General features: G+C 46.4%; 1 protein-coding gene across 1 annotated transcript in view; it reads left to right on the plus strand.

The window, feature by feature from the left end:
* LOC147117257 (contactin-associated protein-like 2) overlaps positions 1 to 23,396 on the plus strand; it is a 1,950,749-nt gene that overhangs the window by 1,514,065 nt on the left and 413,288 nt on the right. The window contains exon 15 of the mRNA XM_085988072.1: positions 22,011 to 22,181. Within this exon, the coding sequence (XP_085844198.1) occupies positions 22,011 to 22,181 (171 nt within the window). The remainder of the gene's footprint in view (positions 1 to 22,010; positions 22,182 to 23,396) is intronic.

Consider the following 23,396-nt stretch of genomic DNA (forward strand, 5'->3'; position numbering starts at 1 on the left):
GTTTTGTGGTTATTGAAGGCCCATCAATCTGAATGAAAGTTCTCCCTCCTCCTGTCCAGGCCTGCTCTCTACTATTGCTGTCAAGCTTGCTCTGCAAGAAAGAAGGGAGAATGTTCGTGGTAGCCTAGTGAGAAGCGTGGGGATGCGCATGTCAAGGTAGAATAGTGATGCTGGTGTGTGAAGGGCGGCAGAGATGAAGGCCGTAATAGTGAGGAGAGTAGGAGTTGCAGAGTGTGGCATTAGGAGCAGAATAAGGTGGAGTGGAGTGTGCTGCAGTAAATGGAGAAGAGTGCTTGTAATCGGGGGAGGAAAGGGTTGTGAGTGCTGGGGCTTCAGGTTTATGCAGAGAGTGGTGCAAGATCGGAGTTAGCTGTTTTACCTTAGCAACCCTGGTCAGGTCATTAAACTTTTTCCTCCACTGCAGCCGTGTCCTGGCACTGATGTGCTCTGCCACCGGTGCCTACTGCTGCCAAAAAGCTCTTGGGATGCCTTCTTGCTGCCTGGTGGGCAGAGGACGTCCCTCTTCCTGCTGAAGCCCTCCACCAAGACCTCCAATGCTGTAGCCGAGAAGCGGGGTACCCTTGATGCTTCTTCTTGGTCTGTCATGTTCAGAAGTTACCTTCTAGTTGCCTGAAGCCAAAGTGCATCTTTCTTTTAAGAGGTGTAGGCTGCCTTTACATAGCATCAGGGATTCCCGATATAACCCCCTCCCCAATTAGGCTATGCTGCCAATCAATAGTGCTAGTAGTGCTGACAGCCTGTCTATTTAATGATAATGAGGGCCCCTAACAAATATTGCCTGTTAAATGCGGCCACATGATTAAGTGAATGCTGCTGGCACAGCATTGATTCTGGGACCGAAAACGAGCCTTTGTGAATTTCTGCCCCAAGGATTTTAAATTGAATGCATTGGGGGACAGAGAGCCAATGTAAGGCAGTGTGGGATGGAGGTGATAGGTGAATGGGACAGGATTTGAGTGGCAGTGATTTGGACAAATTGGAGTTTATGAAGGGTGGAGGATCGGTGAGACTGCAGGTGATAAATCCATGTAGAAGGATTTTAGCAGTGGAAGAACTGAGGTAGAGTTGGAGCTGGAAAAAGGTAGTCTTGGTGGATAGGTTTAAAGCTCAGCTCAGGCGCGAACAGGATACCAAGGTTGCACGTTGTTTGGTTCACCCTGAGCGAGTGGCTGGGGAGGGGCACCGAGTCAGTGGCAAGGGAGCAGAGTGAGTGGTGAGGACGGAAAACAATGGATTTCCATGACCAGAAGTAGTGTGATAGTATTAAGTTGGTCAAGGAGTCATTAACAACAACAACTTGCATTTATATGGAACCTTCAACGTAGAAAAACATCCGCAGGCACATCACAGAAGTATAATCAGACAAAAATCGACACAAAGTTAAAGGAGATAATAGGACGGGTGATCAAAAGCTTGTTCAAATAGGTTGGTTTTAAGGAGGGTCTTACAAGAGGAGAGGGAGGCGGAGAGGTTTAGGGAGGGCATTCCATAGCTTAGAGACTGGATGGTTGAAGCCTCAGGCGCCAATAGTGGGGCGAAGAGAATGGGGTTGCACAAGAGGCCAGAGTTTGAGAAATGCAAAGTTCTCGTTTGGGGTGTTGCACTGCAGAAGGTTACAGAGACAAGGAGGGGAAAATCCATGAAAGGATTTAAATGCTAAGATGACGATTTTAAATTTGAGACATCGAGAAATAATGGAGAGGAAGAGCTGGATTTCATCAGCATGTATATTAATTAATACATATATATGGAAGTTGACATGGATGTAAATGGGTGGTGATTCAGTATTCTCTCACATCATTCATTTCTCTCTGGTCCTTTACTTTTTCTGTCCCGGTCTTTTAATTTTCCTTTTCTATTCTTTTGTTTTTACCTCCCTCTTTGGCAGGATTGGGCCTCCTCCTGGCTCCACATTAAGGTAAGTAAAAAAAAAGATGACCTGTAAATTGGCTTCTTCAGGCATTCCATTTAAGGACTGCTGTTTAGGCTGCAGTAGACCCGGCACATGTTTTTATTGAATTTAGCATCAGCATCCTAAAACAGGCATTAGGCTTATGATTGGCATATTCAAGGTAGCTAATACCTGTTTTAGGCTGGTGCCCCAGGCACTTCCAAGAAGAATCAGGTGCGGTAGATCACGCCCAGAAATCGGCCCCCTCAATCGGGTGTGAAGAGAACCAATTTCTGACCCATATTTTGTTCCCTTCTAGGATTAATTTAACTAACAGTTTTTACTGAGTGAAAATGTAATTTATCCAATTCATCAAAATGGCAAGTAATTATGTAAATGCCTTCCTCTTGCTCTGGCATTGGCCTCTGCGAATCCCAGCTCTGATATGTATGCATATGTGCAGATGATAATGTGCGTTCATCATAGAAATTGAGAGTCCTAATTGGGGACTTTGGCGGCAGTCATGGTCTTTTGTCATCTTAACAATTTTCAGGGACATACTCAAATCAAAATTCTCAATATCTACAGTTGTATATCCTCAAGCTCATTCTTACAAATAGACAACCTGTCCTCGTATTTACAGTTTGTCAATACTGATTGTACTCCATGACAGTCTGAACACGAGTTTACCAATGTTGCTCATTTAATTACATTACCATGATAATTCCAATTAACTTTCAAGTGACTGTTACTAAAATAGACCGTACAACACCCACGTGTAAGAATGTAATTTATTAATGCATGATCTAATTAAGTTCTACTGTATTAAATACCATATTTGGATACAGCAACCATCTGATTAAGTAAAAATGTAATTTACAAATTGAGAGCGCATTATCAAAAGGGGAGAGTTCTCCACCTACTCTGCCTAAATACATCTCCTTGTAGGATATGGCCCAGATTTTGTGATCAGCGGCAAAGGAAGGCCCTTGCCATTTACCTCGAAAAAGCTGCCCACAAAGTTTTAGCGGCCTCTACAGCACAGATTTCATCTCCGACATCAGCAACAGGGCAGGCAACAGGCAGGCTGATCAACCAATCAGGTTAAAGAATTCCCACAGACAGCAAAGCAGGAAGTAAAAAGCAGGGAATATAAATCACATTTAAATCATTGTACAGAAAGCGAAATAAATATTGGAACATACACATAGGCTGCGATTTCGCTGACCTCGGCGGGTCCAGTGCAGCCGGGGTCGGTGGTGGGGTGCGACCCCGCTGCTGACTCCAGCCTGCTCTGTGAAAAGATTTTCACTGATTGGGCTTGTTAAGCCCACCTAGTGCATTTCCCAGCCAATTGAAGGAAGCGGGTCTGATGACGTCACTTGATGACATGTCATCAGCTGGTTTCCTTAAAGGGACCCATGTTCTACCGCATTGAGGTGCTGCAAACACTGATAAGCACTGCACCGAGGTGCACGACTGCACCCAGGCTCTCCCATGACTCCCTCCAATATGCTTATGGAGGGAGTCGCGGCATGCAGGGAGGTCCTCTTCCCTTCCAATTGGAGGAACAGACCTCCCCAGGAGATCAACACAACCTGGTTGCGCATTGCACAGAAGGACACAAGCAGGGATGTTGTCAGGAGAACCAGGCTGCAATTGCGCAAACCTTTCAATGATCTCAGCAGATCACGAAACGTTACTGCAAAGCCATACTCAATCTCATCCTGCTGTGCCACTTATCACATCCCCATCACACTGCATTCACTGAAAGGATATTTACTTGTCCTAGCCCCTTTGGGGCTAACCCGGATCAGGCATATTTCTCAGATGCTCACTTTCAAGTAAAGTTTGGGGTAGCCGAATCCCAAAGGTCCAGTCTATCTCTCCCTAAAGGAAAGGAGCAACCCGAGAATGTTATCGTCCTCCAGATAGCACTTTTAATCAGTTTAGCCAGACAGTAATGTCCCGGATATTATAAGGGTCTGGAGATCTCCCCTCAGAAATTGTACCTCTTCACCAAAGAGGGAACAGAGATTGGGTTCGCGAGTTATTGATACAGAAGACTTATGTGAGACAATTCTAAAAATATATAGAGATTTATTAAAGAACCAACATGCAATTTACAGTTGGTGAATCAGTCAATAACAACGTTAAATGTTCTAAAAAGAGAAAAAATACAAACTTATTTTTATAAGAGAATCTTACTTTTAAATCTTAACTTCGCTACAGTATTACAGTTCTTAAACTTTTCTATACAGGATATCCATCAATATCAAATTACCTTCAACCTCCGAGGTTCAAAGAGTGGAAGACCACAGTGTCGCCTCTGTAGTCGAGAATCGCTTTGCCCGATTAAAGCGAGTCTGACTATCTCATTTGAGACTCCAATATTTATACCCTTTTTCAGTTGTTTTCATAAGGTTTCTGTTGATCCAAGTTAATTACCACTAATCACCTTTTAGCTGATTCATGTATTTCTTACTGCCACCTCATCAATAGCCATTGGGGGTTTACCATATATGTGCAAAGGGCAGATGTACCTTACCTCATTTCATTCTCAAGAAGTTTTAATCAAGATAATTTATCCAAGGTTGACCATTGCCCTGTTTAAATAAGGTTACCATTCGGGGCCACCCATTCTTCTGTTTTAATAAGATTACTTATTCAGGGTCAACAACTTGTCCTGTTTCAATAGCCAGAATTCTTTCATAGCTATTTCATAGTTAGGTTTCTAAATTTCCAAACCCAGTTTGTCATGTTTTTAAAGAATTTATAAGGTAGATTTCCTTATAAGGTACTCTTCAGGATTAACCAGTCTTATCTTAACGAGGCCAGAATTCTTTCAGAAGGTAGGATTTCCAAATCCAGCTTGTCATTTTTTTAAAGTTATACAGTGTATTTTTCTAAAAAGGCTATCGTGTATTTAGGTTATATAGTATATTTTTCTATAAAGGTTATATAGTAGAATTCCTTCACATCACTACCCTACTCCTGCACATCCTTACTCACAGCAATGTACTTTGCACCTCCACCCATCCCGCTCTATCTACATTATCACTTCCCATCTCACTAGCCACCTCTCACAATCACTCTTATACTAGTCCAATTATACCAACTAACAACACACAAGGGTAGGCACTTGGGTGTTTTAGCCAATATTCATGTGAAGTTTCTGGTAATGTGCTGTTAAACATTGAAATCTTTATTTTCAACACTTTGCGTTCTTGGAGAGATTAATGTGCACCTTTGAAACATAGAAACATATAAACATAGAAGATAGGAGCAGGAGTAGGCCATTCGGCCCCTCTAGCCTGCTCCGCCATTCAATGCCATCATGGCTGATCATCCAAGTTCAGTACCCGGTCCCTGCTTTCTCCCCATACCCCTTGATCCCTTTAGCCTTAAGAAATATATCCAACTCCTTCTTGAATATATTTAATGAATTGGCCTCTACTGCCTTCTGTGGTAGAGAATTCCACAGGTTCACCACTCTCTGGGTGAAGAAATTCCTCCTCATTTCGGTCCTAAAAGGCCTACCCCTTATCCTTAGACTGTGACCCCAGTTCTGGATTCCCTAACCAACGGGAACATCCTCCCTGCATCTAGTCTGTCCAGTCCTGCCAGAATTTTATAAGTTTCAATGAGATCCCCTCTCATTCTTCTAAACTTCAGCGAGTACAAGCCCAATCGACCCAATCTCTCCTCATACGTCATTCCTGCCATCCCAGGTATCAGCCCGGTGAATCTTCGCTGAACTCCTTCCATGGCAAGAATATCCTTCCTCAGATAAGGTGACCAAAACTGCACACAATACTCAAGATGTGGTCTCACCAAGGCCCTGTACAACTGCAGCAATACATCCTTGTTCCTGCACTCAAACCCTCTCGCTATGAAGGCCAACATGCCATTTGCCTTCTTAAACGCCTGCTGCACCTGCATGCTTATCTTCAGCGACTGGTGCACAAGGACACCCAGGTCTCGTTGCACTTTCCCTTCTCCCAATCTATTGGCATTCAGATAATAATCTGCCTTCCTGTTTTTGACACCAAAGTGGATAACCTCACATTTATCCACGTTATATTGCATCTGCCATGCTTCTGCCCAATCACCCAACCTGTCCAAATCATCCTGTAGTTTCTCGGCAACCTCCTCACAGCACACACGCCAACCCAGCTTTGTGTTGTCTGCAAATTTGGAGATATTACATCTCGTTCCCTTGTCTAGATCATTAATATATATTGTGAATAGCTGGGGTCCAAGGACCGATCCCTGCGGCACCCCACTAGTCACTGCCTGCCACTTGGAAAAAGACCCGTTTATTCCAACTCTTTGCTTTCTATCTGCCAACCAGTTCTGTATCCAAGTCAATACCTTGCCCCCAATCCCATGTGTCTTAACCTTACACGCTAATCTCTTATGTGGGACCTTATCGAAAGCCTTCTGAAAGTCCAAATACACCACATCCACTGGTTCTCCCTTATCTATTTTACTAGTTACATCCTCGAAAAATTCCAGTAGATTAGTCAAGCATGATTTACCTTTTGTAAATCCATGTTGACTTTGTCCGATCCTGTCACTGTTTTCCAAGTGCTCTGCTATTACATCTTTTATAATGGACTCTAGCATTTTCCCCACTACCGATGTCAGGCTTACCAGTCTGTAATTCCCCGTTTTCTCTCTACCACCTTTTCTGAATAGTTGGATAACATTAGCTACCATCCAATCCATGGGTACTGTTCCAGATTCCATCAAATGTTGGAAGATGATCAGCAATGCATCTACTATTTCTAGGGCCACTTCCTGAAGTACCCTAGGATGTAGATTATCAGGCCCTGGGGATTTATCGGCCTTCAATCCCATCAATTTCCCTAACACCATTTCCCTACAAATACTGATTTCTTTCAGTTAGAGTCATAGAGTCAGAGAGTTTGACAGCACAGAAAGAGGCCCTTCGGCGCATCGTGTCCGCGCCGCCCATCCATCCCTGTCCAGTCTAATCCCATTTTCCAGCATTTGGTCCATAGCCTTGTATGCAATGGCATTTCAAGTGCTCATCCAAATGCTTCTTGAATGTTGTGAGGGTTCCTGCCTCTACCACCCTTTCAGGCATTGAGTTCCACATTCCAACCACCCTCTGGGTGAAAAAGTTCCTCCTCAAATCCCCTCTAAATCTCCTGCCCCTTACCCTGAATCTATGCCCCCTTGTTATTGACCCCCCTACTAAGGGTAAAAGTTCCTCTTTATCTACCCTATCTATGCCCCTCATCATTTTGTACACCTCAATCAGGTCCCCCCTCAGCCTTCTTTGCTCCAAGGAAAACAACCCCAGCCTGTCCAGCCTCTCTTCATAGCTGAGGCGCTCCATCCCAGGTAACATCCTGGTGAATCTTCTCTGCACCCTCTCCAAAGCAATCACATCCTTCCTATAGTGAGGCGACCAGAACTGCACACAGTACTCCAGCTGTGGCCTCACCAGCGTTTTGTACAGCTCCATCATAACCTCCCTGCTCTTATATTCTATGCCTCGGCTAATGAAGGCAAGTATCCCATATGCCTTTTTAACCACCTTATCTACCTGTTCCGCTGCCTTCAGGGATCTATGTGCATGTACACCAAGGTCCCTCTGACCCTCTGTACATCCTAGGGTCCTACCACTCATTGTGTATTCCCTTACCTTATTTGTCCGTCCAAAATGCATCACCTCGCACTTTTCAGGGTTAAATTCCATTTGCCACTTTTCCGCCCATCTGACCAACCCGTTTATATCGTCCTGTAGCCTGAGGCTTTCCTCCTCGCAATTTACCACCCCACCAATTTTCGTGTCATCTGCGAACTTACTGATCATACCTTTTACATTCTCATCCAAGTCATTTATGTAGATCACAAACAACAAGGGACCCAGCACCAATCCCTGAGGTACCCCACTGGACACAGGCTTCCAGTCACAAAAGCAACCTTCGACCATCACCCTCTGCCTCCTGCCACTCAGCCAGTTTAGGATCCAACGCGCCAAGGCACCCTGGATCCCATGGGCTCTTACCTTCTTGACCAGTCTCCTATGCGGGACTTTGTCAAAAGCTTACGGAAGTCCATGTAAACCACATCCACAGCATTTCCCTCATCCACCCCCCAGTCACCCCCTCGAAAAATTCAATCAGATTTGTCAGACATGATTTACCCTTGACAAAGCCATGCTGACTATCCCCGATTAATCCTTGCCTCTCCAAGTGGAGACTAATTTTGTCCCTCAGAATTTTTTCCAATAATTTCCCTACCACAGATGTTAGGCTCACTGGCCTGTAATTCCCTGGTTTATCCCTGCTACCCTTCTTGAATAATGGTACTACGTTAGCTGTTCTCCAGTCCTCTGGTACATCCCCTGTGGCCAGAGAGGTTCTGAAAATTTGTGTCAGAGCCCCTGCAATCTCCTCCTTTGCCTCCCACAGCAGCCTGGGATACATCTCGTCCGGGCCTGGGGATTTATCCACTTTTTGGCCTGCTAAAACCGCTAGCACCTCCTCCCTCTCGATGCTAATATGTTCAAGTATGTCACAGTCCCCTTGCCCGATTTCTATGTCTGCATCGTCTTTCTCCATAGTGAACACAGATGCAAAAAATTCATTTAAAACCCCGCCTACATCATCTGGCTCTACACACAGATTGCCACTTTGGTCCCTAATGGGCCCTACCCTTTCCCTGGTTATCCTCTTGCCCTTAATATACTTATAAAACATCTTAGGATTTTCCTTTATTTTGCTCGCCAGTGTTATTTCATGGCCCCTCCTCGCCCTCCTAATTTCTTTTTTAAGTATGCCCCTGCACTTTTTATACTCCTCTAGGGCTTCCTCTGTCTTTAGTCTTTTGTAACTGCCAAAAGCCCCCCTTTTTCTCCTAATGCATTTTTGTATATCCCTTGTCATCCAAGGTTCCCTTTGCTTGTTGGTCCTACCCTTGACCTTTACAGGAACATGTTGGCGTTGTACTCTCTCTATTTCCCTTCTGAAAGTCTCCCACTGCTTTGATGTGGATTTTCCTATAAGTAGCTGCTCCCAGTCCACTTTGGCCAGATCCTGCCTTATCATATTAAAATCGGCCTTTCCCCAATTTAGAACCCTTATTTCCGGGCCGTCTTTGTCTTTTTCCATGACCACCTTAAATCTCACCGAATTATGGTCACTGTCGCAAAAATGCTCTCCTACTGACGCTTCCACCACTTGCCCGGCTACATTCCCTAGAATTAGGTCCAGTACCGCCCCCTCTCTTGTAGGACTTTCTACATGTTGGCTCAAAAAGCTCTCCTGGATGCACTTTAAGAATTCTGCACCCTCTAAGCCTTTCACACTCTGACTATCCCAATTTATATTGGGGAAGTTGAAATCCCCCACTATTATTACCCTATTATTTTTGCACTTTTCTGAGATTTGCCTACATATCTGTTCCTCTATCTCCCCCTGACTGTTTGGGGGCCTATAGTACACTCCCAGCAAAGTGCTTGCCCCCTTTTTGTTTTTAAGTTCTACCCATATGGCCTCATTAGAGGAACCCGCTAATATATTACAGCCTTACAGCAGTAATTGACTCCTTAATTAATATTGCAACACCCCCTCCCCTTTTACACCCCCCTCTGTCTCGCCTGAAGATTCTATACCCCGGAATATTGAGCTGCCAGTCCTGACCCTCCCTCAACCATGTCTCCGTGATAGCAACAATATCGTACTCCTGTGTGTTCAACAACAACTTCAGTTCATCCACCTTATTTGCAAGACTCCTTGCATTAAAATAAATGCCTTCCAGCCCTGCCATATTCTCTTTTGCCTTCACATATTTGCTCTGCCTTCCCAGCTGACTTGTTTTTCCCTCTGTATTTGGCTGTAAATCACCCCCTACTATAGCTCCACTCTGTACCCCATCCCCCTGCCAAGTTAGTTTAAACCCCCCCCAGCAGTGCTAGCAAACCTCCCCGCAAGGATATTGGTTCCCCTCTGGTTCAGGTATAAACCGTCTGACTTGTACAAGTCCCACGTTTCCCAGAAGCAGACCCAGTGATCCAGGAAACTAAAGCCCTCCCCCCTGCACCATCCCTTTAGCCACGCATTCACCTGTTCTATCTTCCTATTCCTATACTCACTAGCACGTGGCACCGGGAGTAATCCAGAGATTACAACCTTTGAGGTCCTGCTCTTTAATCCTTCACCTAGCTCCCTAAATTCTTGCTGCAGGACCTCATCCATCTTTTTACCTATGTCGTTGGTACCAATGTGGACCACGACCACTGGCTGTTCACCCTCCCCCTCCAGAATGCCCTGCAGCCGCTCAGTGACATCCTTGACCCTGGCACCAGGGAGGCAACAAACCACCCTGGATTCACGTCTACGGCCACAGAAACGCCTATCTGTTCCCCTTACTATAGAATCCCCTACCACTATTGCTCTCCCACTCTTTTTCCCCCCTTCCTGGGCAGCAGGAGCACCCCCAGTGCCAGGAAGTTGGCTGCTGCTGCCTTCCCCTGGTGAGTCATCCCCCTCAACAGTATCCAAAGCGGTATACTTGTTTGAAAGGGGGATGTCCGCAGGGGTTCCCTGCACTACCTGCCTGCCTTTGTTGCTCCGCCTGATGGTCACCCCCTGTGCTGCCCTACCCTGAGGCGTGAACAACTCGCTAAACGTGCTATCCATGAGCCTCTCAGCATCGCGCATGCTCCAAAATTCATCCACCCGCAGCTCGAGCGCCGCAATGCGGTCTACAAGTAGCTGCAGCTGGATGCATTTCCCGCACACATGGTCGTCAGGGACACTGGCAGCATCCCTGACTTCCCACATGAAGCAAGAGGAGCAGAACACTGGTCTGAACTCTCCTGCCATGACTTACTCCTTTAATTAATTAAAAAATTTATTCAATACCCCAGTTACAGGTATACTCTAGGGCGCTTTATTTACCAACTATCCCCACTACACCACAGAAATTTAACACCACAGAATTCAAGCTTGTATTGAAAAGAGAGAAATACTCACCAACCAATCACTTACCTGCTCCCTGGTGACGTCACACTTGGATTACTTTTTACTTCTCTCCTGGAACCTGGATTGGTATGCCTCTGACTGCTCCCTCTCAAGCCTTTAAGCTCTCCCGCCTCGGGCTGCACCCGCGCAGGTCCGCTGCTTCTCCGGTCTCGGGGCTGTGGGCCTCGGTGCCTCTGACTGCTCCCTCTCAAGCCTTTAAGCTCTCCCGCCTCGGGCTGCACCCGCGCAGGTCCGCTGCTTCTCCGGTCTCGGGGCTGTGGGCCTCGGTGCCTCTGACTGCTCCCTCTCAAGCCTTTAAGCTCTCCCGCCTCGGGCTGCTCCCGCGCAGGTCCGCTGCTTCTCCGGTCTCGGGGCTGTGGACCTCGGTGCCTCTGACTGCTCCCTCTCAAGCCTTTAAGCTCTCCCGCCTCGGGCTGCTCCCGCGCAGGTCCGCTGCTTCTCCGGTCTCGGGGCTGTGGGCCTCGGTGCCTCTGACTGCTCCCTTTTAAGCCTTTAAGCTCTCCCGCCTCGGGCTGCTCCCGCGCAGGTCCGCTGCTTCTCCGGACTCGGGGCTGTGGGCCTCGGTGCCTCTGACTGCTCCCTCTCAAGCCTTTAAGCTCTCCCGCCTCGGGCTGCACCCGCGCAGGTCCGCTGCTTCTCCGGTCTCGGGGCTGTGGGCCTCGGTGCCTCTGACTGCTCCCTCTCAAGCCTTTAAGCTCTCCCGCCTCGGGCTGCACCCGCGCAGGTCCGCTGCTTCTCCGGTCTCGGGGCTGTGGGCCTCGGTGCCTCTGACTGCTCCCTCTCAAGCCTTTAAGCTCTCCCGCCTCGGGCTGCTCCCGCGCAGGTCCGCTGCTTCTCCGGTCTCGGGGCTGTGGACCTCGGTGCCTCTGACTGCTCCCTCTCAAGCCTTTAAGCTCTCCCGCCTCGGGCTGCTCCCGCGCAGGTCCGCTGCTTCTCCGGTCTCGGGGCTGTGGGCCTCGGTGCCTCTGACTGCTCCCTTTTAAGCCTTTAAGCTCTCCCGCCTCGGGCTGCTCCCGCGCAGGTCCGCTGCTTCTCCGGTCTCGGGGCTGTGGGCCTCGGTGCCTCTGACTGCTCCCTCTCAAGCCTTTAAGCTCTCCCGCCTCGGGCTGCTCCCGCGCAGGTCCGCTGCTTCTCCGGTCTCGGGGCTGTGGGCCTCGGTGCCTCTGACTGCTCCCTTTTAAGCCTTTAAGCTCTCCCGCCTCGGGCTGCTCCCGCGCAGGTCCGCTGCTTCTCCGGTCTCGGGGCTCCTCCCTTTCATCAGACCCTATGTTCCCCGACATTTCCGGGAGGTTATTTGTGTCCTCCTTTGTGAAGACAGAACCAAAATATGTATTTAAGTATGTATTTGGAAGTGGCTTAGTGAGTTGCAGTGAATGATGAGACATAACAGTATTCCCCGCAATGGCGATGAGTGTGAAACCAATGGCTTGGCCATTGTAGGGATGCTTTATGGTGTTGTCGTGGGGTGGTGCCAACCTGGCGCATCATGTGGCACCCAGAGTGTACAGCGTCAAGTGAAGTAAATCTGGCTAGGGTGAGGGTTCCCTGCACCCTGGGCAGTAATATGCTCGGGTGCTGATGCCCTCTGTCCTTTTTTTAATTTTTAAAAATTTGTTTATGGAATGTGGGTGTCGCTGGCAAGGCCAGCATTTATTGCCCATCCCAAATTGCCCTTGAGAAGGTTGTGGTGAGCCACCTTCTTGAACCACTGCAGTTCATGTGGTGAAGGTACTCCCACAGTGCTGTTAGGTAGGGAGTTCCAGGATTTTGACCCAGCGATGATGAAGGATCGCCAATATACTTCTAAGTCAGGATGGTGTGTGACTTGGAGGGGAACTTGGAGGTGGTGATGTTCCCATGCGCCTGCTGCCCTTGTCCTTCTAGGTGGAAGAGGTCGCGGGTTTGGGAGGTGCTGCTGAAGCAGCCTTGGCGAGTTGCTGTAGTGCATCTTGTAGATGGTACACACTGCAGCCATGTGGTGGAGGGAGTGAAAGTATAAGGTGGTGGATGGGGTGCCTATCAAACGGGTTGCTTTGTCCTGGATGGTGTCGAGCTTCCTGAGTGTTTTGGAGTTGCACTCATCCAGGAAAGTGGACAGTATTCCATCAAATTCCTGACTTGTGCCTTGTAGATGGTGGAAAGGCTTTGGGGAGTCAAGAGGTGAGACACTCGCCGCAGAATACCTAACCTCTGACCTACTCTTGTTGTCAAAGTATTTATGTGGCTGGTCCAGTTAAGTTTCTGGTCAATGGTGACCCCCCAGGATGTTGATGGTGGGGGATTCGGCGATAGTAATGCCATTGAATGTCAAGGGGCGGTGAAGCAGCTGAAGATGGTTGGGCCTAGGACACTGCCCTGAGGAACTCCTACAGCGATGTCCTGGGGCTGTGATGATTGACCTTCAACCACCACAACCATCTTCCTTTGTGCTAGGTATGACTCCAGCCAGTGGAGAGTTTTCCCCCCGATTCCCATTGACTTCAGTTTTACTAGGGCTCCTTGATGCCACACCTGGTCAAATGCTACCTTGATGTCAAGGGAATTCACTCTCCCCTCACCTCTGGAATTCAACTCCTTTGTCAGCTGTAATGAGGTCAGGAGCTGAGTGGTCTTGGCAGAACCCAAACTGGGCAGGTTATTGGTGAATGAGTGCCACTTGATAGCACTGTTGATGACACCTTCCATCACTTTGCTGATGATTGAGAGAAGACTGATTGGGCGGTAATTGGCCGGATTGGATTTTTCCTGCTTTTTGTGGACAGGACATACCTCTGCAGCATCAGTTGATTGCGGAGAAGGCTGGTGTTGTTTTTGGTGCTGCTGCTGCGCCTGGTGCTGCTGGTGTTGGGGCTGATCGTGATGGGATTCTGAGGACCAAGGTGAGATAGTTTCAAGGGCACCGATGCTGATGGAATAGATGGCAATTGAAGTTGAGATGACAGAAGCAATCTGTCAATGGTGAGAGAAGTTGTTCCAATGAGGTGATACTGGATACAGAGTTTGCTCCAAACACTTGCAAGCTCAATGGGGGAGAAATTCAGGATCTTTTGAAAGCTGGGAAACTTAGCACCAGGCGCTAATGATTCCTACCTTTAAAAAAATTTGATTTTAGCACTCCAGGAAGGAAGTGGAGCGCTAAATCAAGCGCTCCACTTCCTTCCTGGAGCGCACCAGTCAGCAGGCGGGGCAGTAGTGGTGCAGCGCTGCACAATGGGCCGTGCAGCACTGCCGCGTTGGAAGGCTCCTTCCCTCCCTTAAAGGGAAGGGCCATCGCTACAGGCTCTGCAAGGGGAAAACTTACTTGGTCCCCAACGGCAGCCGCGATCCGGCCCAATCAGCTCGATACACTGCAGCAGTGTGCTGGGCTGATCGATCGCTGGCGAAGCCAAAGGAAATAAAAAGAGAAAGAGCATTTCAGTATTTTTTTTATCTACTCGGCAACCTCGCCTTTAATTATCGCCCCTGAAGTGCCCGGCCTCCCGATGAATGCCTCCTGCAGCTGCCGGTGTTTTCGCCCGAGATCGTGGCACTAAGGGTTACCGCTGCCGCAAACCGCCAGTTGAATATTGTGGGCGGCGGCAACATCGCCGCACCCGAGCGGTAAGTCATTAGCACCCCGTTATCACCCCGGGAGGCGCTAATCAACCGAATTTCTCCCCCAATCTGTCTTCCAAATGCAGTAAGCAACAGCTTCTGACCTTGGAAAGTAAACATCTATGAAATGGCAGCTTTTTTTAGAACATTTGCAGCTGTCAAGCTAAGAAATCATTCCATGCTGACACAACTCCCGACCTCCTTACCTGACGTGACCCCCGAGCAGCGGAGAAGCCGTGGGCGAAGTCTTAAAATCTAAGGGTGAGCTTAAAATAGTTTTTAAGTGCCTGTTAACAAGCTCATAATAATCTAAATTGCCTCCCCTGCCGCTTGGTGTCAGGTCTGTTCAGCAATGACAAACCCGAGATCTGGGCGACTAGTGTGCAGGCGGGTTGACAGCAGGTTCCCTGCCCGGTCAGAATTTGTTTTTTTAAATCTGCAATTTTAAAATTTTCTTCTGAGGGAATGAGACTCCACACTTGTAAAATTAGTTTTTCTGGGCCAGAGAGGTTGTTCAGCAGTAATTATGACTTCATATGCCATTAAAAACTCAGTTACTCTAGAACGAACAAGACTTAACTTTTTCAGCTGTCTTTACAGCGAGAATAGTGGGTAATTAGTTTAAGTTCACAACAAAGCAGTGATTTCTATGTTTATTCCATCTGTGAAGACTGCAACAGTACAACCTATGGAGGAGCTGAGTATCTCTGACAGCAATTTCCAGATTTCCACATTTAACTATGCATGTGCAGACATCAGAAGTTGCTGTCAGTTTTACCCAGTAATAACGGCGCGCGCTGGCAGCCTCGCTGTTATTATTACCGGAAAATCCAGGCCTAAATGTTGGATAGCTGGGATGCATGTGGAACATTAACATGGATGTCTAAGGAAAATGAATACAGAAAATTACATGGAAAAGATTAGGAAAAACTAACAAAAATAATGTGGAATTGCTACCTCAGGGATTCCTATATGTACAGGAAAATCAGGGATACAAGGGGGGGAAAAAACTCCCATTAAAAACATTGGAACTTTTTTAAGGATTTCGGATTCCCACTAGTTTTGGGCTTCACTATATATTTTAGTCGTGCCTTAGGGCAATCATCTGTAGCTCTTGTCTGAAAAGGCAGGAACTTTGTTTGCATATGTAAAAGGGGCAGGGTGTGGAGATGCCGGTGTTGGACTGGGGTGGACAAATGTAAGAAGTCACACAACACCAGATTATAGTCCAACAGTTTTATTTGAAATCACAAGCTTTCAGAGCGCTGCTCCTTCGTCAGGTGAAGTGGAGAGATGCATAAAGACACAGCTTATATAGTCAGAGAATAATGCCAGATGATTACAGGTAATCTTTCTAACTGCCATTTATCATACCTCGGCAGAGAGATAATCACAGCAATCAAAGGTGTGAATGGTGTCCAAACAGGTTAGTCAGGAAAACATTACATCAAAGAACAATGAGGTGGGGTCACAAGGGGTCAAATGTTGCAGATGCTGGGGTCTGTATGAAAAACAAAAAACAGACAAAAAAACATTTTTTTTGCTGGAACTCACAGCAGGTCCGGCCGCATCTGTGTAAAGAGATAAAAGCCAAGTTTGCCGTCGGAGGCGATAATTAGTGCCAGGCGCTAAACTTTGCAGATGCGGCCAGACCTGCTGTGATTTCCAGCAAAAAAAAAGTTTTTTTGTCTGTTTTTTGTTTTTCATACAGACCCCAGCATCTGCAACATTTGACCCCTTGTGACCCCACCTCATTGTTCTTTGATATAATGTTTTCCTGACTAACCTGTTTGGACACCATTCACACCTTTGATTGCTGTGATTATCTCTCTGCCGAGGTGTGATAAATGGCAGTTAGAAAGATTACCTGTAATCATCTGGCATTATTCTCTGACTATATAAGCTGTGTCTTTATGCATCTCTCCACTTCACCTGACGAAGGAGCAGCGCTCCGAAAACTTGAGATTTCAAATAAAGCTGTTGGACTATAACCTGGTGTTGTGTGACTTCTTATAAAAGGGGCAGGGAAAGGCTTGGCATAATTTTCTGGGACATTGGCGTTCTGGACACCAAGCCCGTAGCAGGTTCATGAAACAGAGACCTGAAATTAGATGGGCCTTTAAAAGGCTCACGGATCTCACAGGTAAGTTTCCCTCCCCCGCCCCCAGCTGATACTTACAGGGAAAAATTCAGTATCGCTCCGTTTGGGGCGCTATTATCAACCGTGCGCAAAGTTTAGCGCCTGGTGCTAATTATCGCCTCCGACGGCAAACTTGGCTTTTATCGCCCCTGGAGGTGATTGGAGCGCTAAATCAGGCGCTTCACACCTGTCTTAAGGCGCAAATGCTGAGGAGCGAGGCACTACCTCAAAGCGTGGCCGAAGCAAGGAAGAGCAAATCAAAATGAACCTGCAAAGTGCTGCTCAGTAATCAAAACTCATTCACACAGCGTTGAATCTCTCCAGAAGTCTCTCTCTCTCTCAGAATACGTGGTGCAAAAATGTCACCAACAAAAAAAGGCAGGAAGCGGTCGCCTTTAAATAGCGCTCCCCTAGTCCCTTTCTGACTGCAAAACGCTCCCCCCAACCTGTCGTTGCAAGCGGTAGGCGGTAAGGCAGGGGGCGCCACTCAATATCCGGTCCGGAGCGCTACCGTGGCGTTGCGCACTCGACTGACGTCACAATCTGCCGGCGCAGGAGATCGTGGCGGTAGTGTTTAGCGTCGCCACAAAATGTCTAGTTAATTTTGTGAGTGGCGCAAACATCGCCGTGCTCAGGCGCCAGTTGTTTTGCGCCCCATTAGCGCCCTCTTAAGGCGCTAACGGGAGGCGCAAGCAACTGAATTTTTCCCTCTTAAGCTTTAATCAACCTTTGTGTGAGTTGCTGGGTTTTTTTGCCCTGAGCTCCATTTATTGACATCAGAGGGTTTACCACCAGGAGTTCTCCAAGTTGACGTGTTCAGAGGAAGGAGGGACTTGCAGAGGGATGCCAGGCAGGTCAGGATGCCCTTTGGCTGGCATTGGAACCTCTAAATCAGCAGAGAGCAGTAACATACCTCCAACACTGTTGGCAATGGAGGTGCCTCTTCCAGCCAATCTCCAGTAAATTTACAATCAGATGTGAATACCTGCCTAACTCTTCAAAGTATCCTAATCATAGCACGCCATGCTTTACATGGTACTGCATTAAGGAAGGCATTCGAGGATGATCAGGAGCTAGTGTTGTATGTCTTCTTCTTCTTAGGCAGTCCCTCGGAACCAAGGATGACTTGCTTCCACATTAAAAATGAGTTCGCAGGTGACTGATGAGTCCAATGCAGGACCTACAGTCTCTGTCACAGGTGGGGCAGATGTTGGTTGAAGGGGCAGGTGGGTGGGGTGCTTGGGTTGATGTGCGCTCCTTGCGCTGCCTGCGCTTGGCTTCTGCTTGCTTCTGGCGAAGAGACTCGAGGTGTTCGGCGCCTTCCCAGATGCTTCTCCTCCACTTTGTGCGGTCTTGGGCCAGGGATTCCCAGGTGTCGTGGGGATGTTACACTTTTTCAAGGAGGATTTGAGGGTGTCCTTGAAGCATTTCCTCTGCCCACCTGGGGCTTTCTTGCTGTGCCGGAGCTCCGAGTAGAACGCTTGTTTTTGGAGTCTCGTATCGGGCATGCGAACAATGTGACCCGTCCATCGGAGCTGATTGAGCGTGGTCAAAGCTTCGATGCTGGGGATGTTGGCCTGAGCAAGAACACTGATGTTGGTGTGCCTATCCTTCCAATGGATTTGCAGGATCTTGCGGAGGCAGCGTTGATGGTACCTCTTCAGTGCTTTGAGGTGCCTGCTGTACATGGTCCATGTCTCTGAGGCATACAGCAGAGCGGGTATCACTGCTGCTCTGTAGACCATGAGCTTAGTGCTTGGTTTGAAGTCCTGGTCTTCAAACACTCTCTTCCTCAGGCGACCGAAGGCTGCACTGGCACACTGAAGGCAGTGTTGGACTTCATCGTCGATGTCTGCCCTTGTTGACAGAAGGCTCCCGAGGTATGGAAAGTGGTCCACGTTGTCCAAGGCCTTGTCGTGGATTTTGATAATCGGGGGGCAGTACTGTGTGGCGGGAGCAGGTTGGTAGAGGACCTTTTTCTTATGGATGTTTAGTGTAAGGCCCATGCTCTCGTACGCTTCGGTGAAGGTGTTGACGATGGTTTGGAGTTCGACCTCCGAGTGAGCGCAGACGCAAGCGTCGTCTGCATACTGTAATTCGATGACAGAGGATGGGACGACCTTGGATCTGGACTGGAGGTGATGGAGGTTGAACATTTTCCCATTTGTTCTGTAAATTAGCTCCACTCCAGTGGGGAGCTTACTGAGGGTGAGATGGAGCATTGCAGCAAGGAAGAGCGTTGGTGCGATGACACAGCCTTGCAAGTTCTTTCTTCCTAAACTGCTTCCCCAATCTCACCTGCATAATTCTCATGACCCACTTACTTTGAATTGTATTTGGCAATTAAGCAATTTGAATTTTAAGTAGAGCACAATTTTAAAATCCCATTAACACTGACACAAATAACTGGTAACAGAATGCAGCCAACACAATATACAGCATTCCACAACTACGCAGTCAAATCAAATCCCAAGACCCTATTAGTGAGTATAAAGTACAGGAAGATTTCCCTTTGACTCCCACTCACCTCGGTTTTGCTAGGGCTCCTTGGTGCCGTATTGCTGTCATATTGTTTGTTCATTGATGACCTCTGATGGGAAGTGTGCATGTGTATGCATACGTGCGCGCTTTGCTTTGAGGCCCCTCCTCCATTATTAAATAGCCTTATTGTCTTGGCTCACAAATGAAGAATTGTCATTTAGGCAAGGTACCAGAGGGCAGCTCTTTAAATCTTTTTTGAAAGTCTGCGTTTAATATTTTACTCATGCTGTATAACAAATAATATTGACAACAATATCTTACTAATTGGAAAGGAACCAAAAGCATTAAGGTGCTGTTAAACTATTCAGTCATCCAACTGGCAGTTAAATTTTGGTATTAACAAGGAACCAACATGACAGTCAGGTCTTTGCTAACATGAAATAATTTTAAAATAGAAGTTTAAGAAGTGCCTATGTTGTCCGAACAACTGCATTGGAACTATTTTTAAGTTTAACTTTGCAGCAGTTGTACTGGCCGCGCTAGACGTGCTCCTATCTAGTTATCCAGCAAGTTAAACACTTATTCAAAATAATTCTTCGTGAAGCCGTTTGCTGTTTGAAGCCTTTACTTGAACAATTTTTGTGAAACTGTAAACAAAGACAAAGTATGTTTTGTACATAAACTGAGTACTATACATTCGATATTACATAAGATATAACATATTTGCAACAGTAGAATAGACTAATTGTATAACTAACTAACATTTGGACTAACTTCTGTAACTATCAAATATTAACCTTTTATAAACATAGTGTTATCAAAATACTACTCTGACAACGTTGCTATTATGCTAACAAACAAAGATACTCACAGATATTGCGCTTGGCCTAACATATGAAATCAGATTACATTGGATTGTGAATCCCTTATGGAATCCTCCATTACTGCCAGGTTCTTCCTGGAATTCTACTTCCTGGGATTCTACTTCCTGGGTTACACAGGAAGAAAGGTACGAAGGTCAAATGACCTCTCACAGGAAGAAAGGAACAAAGGTCAAATGACCTCTCACAGGAAGAAAGGAACAAAGGTCAAATGACCTCTCACAGGAAGAAAGGAACAAAGGTCAAATGACCTCTCACAGGAAGAAAGGAACAAAGGTCAAATGACCTCTCACAGGAAGAAAGGAACAAAGGTCAAATGACCTCTCACAGGAAGAAAGGAACAAAGGTCAAATGACCTCTCACAGGAAGAAAGGAACAAAGGTCAAATGACCTCTCACAGGAAGAAAGGAACAAAGGTCAAATGACCTCACACAGGAAGAAAGGAACAAAGGTCAAATGACCTCTGTTTCATACAAACACACTGCTAACACATAACCACCACCAGAGGGTGCTATCTGCACATAAATTAGTCCATCGGTCCAGAACAGCAGTTGTTATTACACTGCAGTCAGTACAAAGCCAAAGAATCATGAGACTATCTCCTTGAAGTCGTTTCAACTGCTTAATAGAATTCAGTCAAGCAGACTGCACTGTTCAGTTATACTACAGAGATTGCAATAACACAAAGCTGCAACTGGATCAATACTAATGATGCAGTGTAACTGTTCATTTGTGACCATATTTACTTTGCCTATAATTCCCCCCAAAAAGTAGATGTTAATAAAAGGTGGTGTTCATGTTTAGCACTGTTCTAAGTGGTTTTCTTGCTCCAAAGTAGATTAATGAACATTAGTGACAAGTGAGTAAAAAGTTCACTTTTTACATGTTAAAGCCTTCTTAAGGGCAATAACGTACAATATAAAGCATTCCACAACTGCGCAGCCAAATCAAATCCCAAGACCCTATTGGTGAGTATAAAGTACAGGAAGATTTCCCTTTGACTCCCACTCACCTCAGTTTTGCTAGGGCTCCTTGGTGCCGTGTCGCTGCTGTATTGTTTGTTCATTGATGACCTCTGATGGGAAGTGTGCATGTGTATGCATACGTGCATGCTTTGCTTTGAGGCCCCTCTTCCATTGTCAAATAGCCTTATTGTCTTGGCTCACAAATGAAGAATTGTCATTTAGGCAAGGTACCAGAGGGCAGCTCTTTAAATCTTTTTGAAAGTCTGCATTTAATATTTACCTCCCTCTGCCCAATTTTCTAGCCTTGCAGTCATCCAGCAAACTCACATTCCTTGCCATCTCTGTAACATCTAAGTTGCAGTCCTTGATTACAGTAATTATTGGAGAAACACAGTGGACTACTTACTTGAGTTGTACACTGTCAGCATCCATATCTCTGTCTAAGCTTATTCCAACTGCCATGTAACTTCCCTCTGGATCAATATATTTCTGTTTAATGGGACACTTTTAAAGATTTTCTAAGGAGTGTTAGCTGCTCCATGCAAAATCTTGATTTTTCTTGCTTCTGCACAAACCTTGATGTACAAGTATCATGATAGCAGCACATCTTGTCATTTGTCAGTGTTTAAATGTACTGAATTGTGTCTGTGAGTGAGCCACCTGGCAAATGGTTTACCTCCTTAAACTTTCCAGTCTCCCATGATGAACTGGACCTACTATCTATAGCAAATAGCCACTGCTTGTTTATTGTAAGTGACAGCTCTCCCCCACCAAGTGTTGTGTACCTACGTATATTTTGTTATGAAAACGACAGGATGAATGACTAAGCACAAGGTTAATTTCTCCTGTGCAAATAATGTTCTTTTTGTATCATAACTGATGAGATTTTGGAAAGCTTTGACATTTTATCAGTGCACCAGCTGTTCTATTACCGCATCTCTTATTATTCACGGCAACTTGTCGAATCAGCTACTGTCATTTCTCCCTCTTTCTCTCCATCTCTCTCTCTATTAGGAAACTATTGGAATGCTGCCTCATTCAATACACCTTCCTCTTATCTGCACTTCTCAACTTTCCATGGAGAGACCAGTGCTGACATCTCGTTTTATTTCAAGACCTCAGCTCCTTACGGCGTGTTCCTCGAAAACTTGGGCAACAGAGACTTTATAAGGCTTGAGCTGAAATGTAAGTTGACCTACAAAAGTGCAGTTCCCTTTTGACTATGTAGGCTACATTTGGAAGTCATTTATTTTTTTTAAATCTGACTGACAAGTATTTGCCATTAACATTTCTGAAAGTATACAAGTACTAAAAAAAAATGTTTTAAACAAACTGATGTCCATATAAATGACTACCATAGCACATTAGACCCAGTTGTGCTAAAATCTAATGGGAACCAATTGGGAGTCATGTTGCATGATTCAAAAACGATTGTGTAATCAGGCAGTGAAGTCACCGATATAATGCTGCATCTGATTTTGGCCAGTGGTGTGACACCACCTTGAGGAAGTAATCTGCCACCGCTTCATTATACTCTAGCTGCAGCATAACTGCAGCAAATGGTTCCAACTTAATTTTTAAACTTTTTAGTGTCACTGAAGAGCAGACAGAATAGTCAGCTGTCCACTAATATTAAAAAATGTAACTGGTATTTAGAAAGTGTTGTGGAGCTGGCAGCATACCTCGACACTTTATGTCCCACGTCACTATCTGAACAAATAGGGCTGGATTTTGTCAATGGGGACGTGATGGAGGCGGGACTCCTACTTTTTGGGTTGTAGTCCCGCCTCCATCGACTGGTGGCCAACCCACGCTATTTTCCCTTGATTGACCTTGATTGACCCAGCAGGCCAATTAAGGGACATCTGGTTACTGGTGACATCAGTGATTGACATTTCATCTGTCAAGAGCTTTTGACAGATGAAAAATCAGCGTTTGACAGCTCTGTGAAGCTGTCAAATACTGACAATCTGTCTTCTAACTTGAGTCCTTCTACTCAGACTCAGTTAGCGATCTCCCCAGACCAGAAAGCAGAATGCTGCAGATTTTGACATTTCAGCGGCCATTCTGCTTTCTGTGCCGGTAAGATGAGGGACTCCCGAGACCTGAAGGAAGGAAGCCTGCAGGAGAAAGTAAAGGTAAGTAAAACTTAGTAAAACACTTTACACTTACCTCACACACTTACCTCTGCACACATGCACCCATCACTCACCTGCACAACGGACATCTCGACCCCTCCAACCCCTTCAGACCGACGGTCCACCTTGCTAACTTGGCGTGGTTCGGAGCCGTCGGGAAGCCCACACTTCAGGTCTAAAAATAGGCAGTTAATTGGCACTAATCCCCTTCCCACCTCGGGGAGGCAGCTCCCAGCACAGGTTGGGTCCCCGCCTCCTGGGA

Source organism: Somniosus microcephalus, chromosome 5 (assembly GCF_052327205.1).
Source record: "Somniosus microcephalus isolate GS21.2 chromosome 5, FLI_Smic_1.0, whole genome shotgun sequence".
Lineage (NCBI taxonomy): Eukaryota > Metazoa > Chordata > Chondrichthyes > Squaliformes > Somniosidae > Somniosus > Somniosus microcephalus.